The following is a 6,133-nucleotide window of genomic DNA, read 5'->3' as shown; positions in this document are numbered from 1 at the left end:
ACACTAGTTATACAAAATATTTTAATAAAATAAACAAAGTAATAATAAATTGAAAAATAATATGATGTAAAAGGTGCCATGCCAGCACCCTTGACGCTTATAATTATTATTTTTTAATTTAGGTTGGTTTTGGTATAATTTTAAAATTCATACTTATATTTTATGGAAATTAAAAGTTAATCATTTTATTATTGTAATTGATAAAATCATTCATTCAAGAATTTTTATGAGGCAAATTAGAAAAGAGTCAATAGTTCGCTTTTATCAACAATTGGATTAGTTTTAATAACGTATGAAATTAAATTTTAATAAATTAAAGTAAAGGAATTAGTTTCTCAATTTTTTATAAAGTAAAGAGATAAAAATTCATAATTAGACCTATAAAACATACTTAAAAGAATACCAAACATTGTATGATTATAGAAAAATAGTTAAAATATAAGAAAATATAAAAACATAACCTTATAAAATTTTTTAATTTACCGCATATAAAATGTTGAATTGATAATTTTATTAATTCTTTGCATTTGAATTTCATAAACAACTGATCTTGAAGTAAACAATTTAATAATCAAATTTAATAATATTAAATAATTTTGCTAACTTTTAAATTCGAAAAAATATAAAAATAAAATTAAAATAAATTAAAATAAAAATTAACTTCTAATTCCATAAATAAATAAAAAACTAAAAGTCAGCAAGAGAAAATTGACATTTTCGCTTCGCCCTTTTTATATTAAGATCTTACTTTTTCTAACTGGTGCTACCTCATTCACCCCACCGAATTTTACTGTAATCTACAATTTTTATTATTTTTTAATTATTTAGATAATAATAAAAAACCCCGAAGGACGTTTTCGTTCCAAAGTCAGTTTAATTATTATTTAGAAAAAATATAGCAAGCCGTATACAACTAGCCATTAGTAAACTCTTGAAGAACTTAACTTATACACGCAAATCAAAATCTAAGTTAGATTTTTCAAGACTGGGCAAACTTTTAGCAACATCTTCCTCAATATAAGTAGGCCAAAGCTGGTTTCAAGTCTTCATTCATTTTGGTATCTGATTATTCTTTGATTCTTGGAAATGGATGAAAGGTTAAAGAGAGCAGCTGAAACAGGAAACATCGATGCCTTGTATTCATTCATCCACCACGATGCCAATGTTTTCAAGCGTATAGATGAGATGGAGTTCGTGGATACGCCATTACACGTTGCTGCAGTTGCGGGCAATACCGGTTTTGCAATGGAGATGATGAACTTGAAGCCATCGTTTGCCAGGAAACTGAACCCGGATGGGTTTTCCCCCATTCATCTAGCCTTGCTCAATCAACAAACCCAAATGGTGATTTATTTTTTATTGGTTGATAAAGATCTTACTCGTGTTAAAGGAAAGGGATGTTGCTTTGGATGAAAATTATGCTCATCTCTTGCGTCTGTTTTTGAATTTTTGTCCCGATTGTATCTTTGATTTGACAGTTGAGAGACAAACTGCTTTGCATATAGCTGCAGAGAAAAACAAATTTGAAGCATTTAAAGCGATGTTGGAATGGATTCAACGGGCGTTTGAAGACAATAAGTCTAAGAGAAGTGAAATAATGAACTATCAGGATAAGGATGGCAACACTGTACTGCACTTAGCTGCATCAATTAACCACCCCCAGGTATATACCTCATCCACTCCTTTTTACTGTTGGATTAAACAATATTTGCCTTCCCTCTGATTAAATTAATTATTCATGGTTAAAAATTAGTGTGTTGATAAAAAACAACATTTTTTAAACATTAAATCAAAAAATAAAATTGGTGTGAATTGTGTGTATAGATCAAAGAGTTATTAATTAAAATTTTAAAATATATATATTAAATAAAATTACAAATCTAAATAGGAGAGAAACAGAATTGGAATCCGAGAAAATCATTAACTTTTGAGCAACAAATCAAAGAAGCTTATGTGTAAAAAAAAACTTGTTTTGTAGAAAACGTCTTTTTAGAAGTGCTATTTTAAGGATACATTTTCTAATTTCTCTCCAAAATAGGTCTATTTTCTTAAATTTAGAAAATTTTGAATTAATTCCTAATTTTTTATTTCGACATTTTCCTAGTTTTCCCATATATAGAAGCTCTATATTAGGAAATAAACTATATTTTACTCTATTTATACAACAATTGAGTAAATTAGTTTTATACATCAAAAAGTAAATTAATCATTTTTATTAAAAGTTTTAGCCATTTGAACTGTTAAAAATTAGCGTGGTTAACAAAATAATCGAATAATTACGAATCATAATTTTTAATAGTAGTAATGGATGAAATTTTAACAAATGACCAATTTACTCTTTAATCTAATGTATAAAAATTAATTTATCCAATTTGTAAATAAAAAGAACAAAATGTAATCTAATTTTCAAAAGCTTCCATGATGCTTCTACCAAATCGATGGGATAAATATTCAGCCAGCCCTTTCAATAACTTATAACAACATTTCATTATGATAGTCAAGTTTTTACTTGAATCACTTTTTTATGTTTTATCTTAACCTTCTATAATAGATTTTCACTCATAACAACAACATTCATAGTTATGAAGTGCATTTTTATTAAATTAATTCTCTATATTAACATATTGTCTACAATTTTAAATGAAATTATGGCTATTTCATATAAGTAAGTCTATTAATTATAATTTATTAAATAAAAATATCTTAATTAAATTATTATTTCAATAAAATGTTTAAATTTCACATGAAAAATTTATTAATCATATTTTATCAAATAAAAAATTTCAATGAGTGAAATTAAATATATCAATTTGATAAACTACTAAGATCCCTAATTAAATATTTTCTATGAATTAGGAACATCATAAACTTATTGATTGATTATTTTATTTTAATAACTAATGATAAATTAATTAGTTTAATTTAATAACTCAAACTAATTAATAGAACTTATTAAATTAATGAACTTCATAATTAATCATGTGAAAAATATAAAATAAAATATACATAAAATCAATAATGCATGCACCTGTTATACGTCTTTTAATTTATTGATTTGATTCTCACTTTCTTTTTTGAACATTATTCTCACTTTTTATTTAATGAAAAATCATTTATTAGATGCTCAGGGTGTTCACCACCCCAGGTGTGACTTGGGTTCGAATCGCGCTAGTCACATTGTTGTTAGGACTTTGAAAAAAAAAAAGAAAGAAAGAAAGAGTGCACGATATAGTTTATGTAAAACCTTAAAAAAAATTTAAAACTTACGTTTTACAATATTCATTTGTCTTAAACTTTTCATTTTAAATTATGTCATATAAAATTTAATGTTTCATTTAACAGTTAAATTAATGATATTAATAATAAAATGACCTAATTGATGTAACCTTAATAATTTAATGATATAATTAAAATTATTTACAATTTAGCGATTAATTTAAAATAATGGTCATAATTTAAACATACTTGGTGTAATTAATTCTCTATACATAAACAACATTTTTGTAATTGAGTTTTGATGTAATTAATTCTCTATACATAAACAACATTTTTGTAATTGAGTTTTTCTTAAACCATCTGACCTAACCAATTTTAAAATTAGAAAAACTCATGAGAAATAGATTTTTTTTTTAAAAAAAACAACTCTATTGGATGGGGTTGTCGACTTAATATTTTAGATTGGTTGATTAAGTTACTTTTTGGTGTTTTGATTCGAACCCTTTGATTGTTTTACCCTAAGTGAGTCTTTCACATTTAGTAGCTAAAAACAATCCTTGAATGTAAACAATACGTAGGGTAATGCTAGAATGTAGGCTATTGTTTAAAACGCTATGTATTCTTGTGAATTAATTGTGGAATTTTAAATGAAGCAGATGATCAAACTGTTGATAGAATGTGAAGAAGTGGACAAGAACGTGATCAATGACCGTGGTTTTACAGCAATGGATGTGTTACCAAGACAAACTGTAGCAGACAACATGGAGAGTGTAAACATCTTAAGCAGTAATCCCTCCACGTTTCAAAAGTTGTCAAGTGTCAAAATATTGAAAGGTGCGATAAAAGAGATGAGAGACGAAACAGTGGGTGTATTGCTCATCGTATTCGCGCTGGTTCTAACAATGACATACCAAGGAGTTCTCAGCCCTCCGGGCAGCGTTTTCCAGGGCGATGCAACCGCATCAACTAGTTCAAACCATCGTGAAGGGAAATCAGTGATGAGGACCAGTAGTTTTCTTATTTTCTATATTCCAAATGGGGTGGCTTTTATTATATCTTGGGGCATAACATTATTATTGTTGGAATCAGTGGCTAAAAGTATCATGTCTTTTTTGTCGCGAATTTACACAATTGTGTGTTTCTGCTACGTGGCTGCTTTGTCAACTATAGCACCTTCAACTATTGTCTTTTTGGTCGTCGTTTGGACACAAACCATCATTTCTCCATCACTTTGGTTCATTTGGTCAAGTTATCACCGTCGTTTCAGAAAATATTGAAATGTATGTGTCTATCTAGTTTTATTTGATATATCAACTCAAGTTTAGGGAGTTATATGATAAAATTGTAACTTTTAGCTCAATTTGGCATTTTGATAATTATGATAATAATAAAAAAGAGTATTTATGTTCTTTTAATAAATATGAATGGATCGAAAAAATCAATTTAAAAATAATTTATATCTTCATATTATGTTGATATTTTGTCACAGTTCATCAAACATTTTTTTTTACATGATTTGTCATTGCAATGCAATTTAGAGAGGAAACTATATTTTATTATCATGATTATATTGATATTATGTACTTTCAATAATTTAATATCACATCAATAATTTAATCCTCGAATTTTAGGATTTTCATTTGGATTTGATTTTATTCGGGATAAAAATGTTGACATGACGTCATTGTTTTATACAATCATTTCCCTATTGAAAGTATTAGAAATTTTGTTATACCCACATTTCGAATCTCATTTTATGCCCACGAGAGATCCAACACATGTCTTTCAGTAGAGTTGGCATCCCAACGAACCATGCATGTCCAACCTACTACCTTGCGAACCTTGACTTGACAAAGCTAAGGTGCTATACATCTCCACTAAACATATACCATGTGGGACCTCATGATATTCATTGATTACTAATTGTCTTAAGGTGTCTTATCTTAAGACGTAGCAATACCATCACTGCTAAGAGGATCAAATCAAGTCCCCATGCCAGTATTCCTTGAACACGTAGATAGGCCTATCCACCAATATAAAAGAGCCCGCAATTGTTCATAAAGAGTCTCTCATCCTCCTCTTCCTCTTCTTGTTCCTAAAGACATTACCACTAGAAAAACCTTTTATTCAAGTTTGCCAACAGGTGAACCACCACTCCAACCACTATTTTCTCTCCCATGTTAATTCTAAGGTTAACAATTTATGCGATAAACATGAAGTATCATGGCCAATCTAAATACAATTGATCCTTTAAATACTAATTTTGATCCTATCAATGACCTAACTATCGATCCTACAATTCAGGATATTCAAGCAAGCGCAATCTAAATCCAAACAACCCAAATGTAAGAGTTCATACATGTCCACCCACTATAGCAAAACAAGTTTTTAAAGGCCTTTTTTTGGGCCTCTAGCGGTGCTTATAAGCACCGCTAAAACTATTTGTGGCTTTTTAATAAACACCGCAAAAAATGCCGCTATAGGTAACACCGCTAAATTTTGTGGCGTTTATGTGGAAAAGCGCCGCTAAAGAACATGACATTTAGCGACACTTTCCCCATAAACGTCGTTAAAGAACATGACTTTTAGCGGCGTTTTTAGTAAAAGAACCTAAAAGTCATGTTTTTTAGCGGCATTTGTAGAAAAAATGCCACTAACTTTAGCAGATTTTTAACAACCCATTTTCATTTATATAGAACCCAAATTGTCAACATAATTTCCTGTAACATCAAATCCAACCAAAAACTGCAAATCTAAAGGATACTTCAAATCCAATGAAAGAAATATGTATATGTTCTAAATTAATAAATGAAATAACAAAATTTATTATATTCAAAAGTTATAATGTTAAAATATTCTTACAGTAAGAAAACAAACATCTAAGATGGCGGATTCTGTGACTACTAATATATCTTCA

The 6,133-nt window shown here is 28.5% G+C and overlaps 1 protein-coding gene across 1 annotated transcript; it reads left to right on the top strand.

Annotated features, from left to right (window-relative positions):
- The first annotated feature begins 927 nt into the window (after nucleotides 1–927).
- LOC128292951 (uncharacterized) lies at nucleotides 928–4,635 on the top strand. Its single transcript, XM_053027962.1, has 3 exons — nucleotides 928–1,344; nucleotides 1,506–1,663; nucleotides 3,873–4,635. Exons 2-3 carry the CDS (start codon nucleotides 1,541–1,543, stop codon nucleotides 4,491–4,493), a joined length of 744 nt encoding a protein of 247 aa, XP_052883922.1. The 5' UTR covers nucleotides 928–1,344; nucleotides 1,506–1,540; the 3' UTR covers nucleotides 4,494–4,635.
- Nucleotides 4,636–6,133: the final 1,498 nt, after the last annotated feature.

The sequence above is a fragment of the Gossypium arboreum genome, chromosome 5, assembly GCF_025698485.1.
Source record: "Gossypium arboreum isolate Shixiya-1 chromosome 5, ASM2569848v2, whole genome shotgun sequence".
In the NCBI taxonomy this organism is placed as follows: Eukaryota; Viridiplantae; Streptophyta; class Magnoliopsida; order Malvales; family Malvaceae; genus Gossypium; species Gossypium arboreum.
Note: the sequence above shows the minus strand (reverse complement) of the source record. Positions and strands in the feature narration are given on the sequence as shown.

Excerpts from the sequence above, each read along its gene's own strand:
- LOC128292951 (XM_053027962.1), top strand. The coding sequence starts at position 1,541 with ATGTTGGAATGGATTCAACGGGCGTTTGAAGACAATAAGTCTAAGAGA. Across the intron at positions 1,664-3,872 it reads CATCAATTAACCACCCCCAG|ATGATCAAACTGTTGATAGA; the intron begins GTATATACCTCA and ends TAAATGAAGCAG.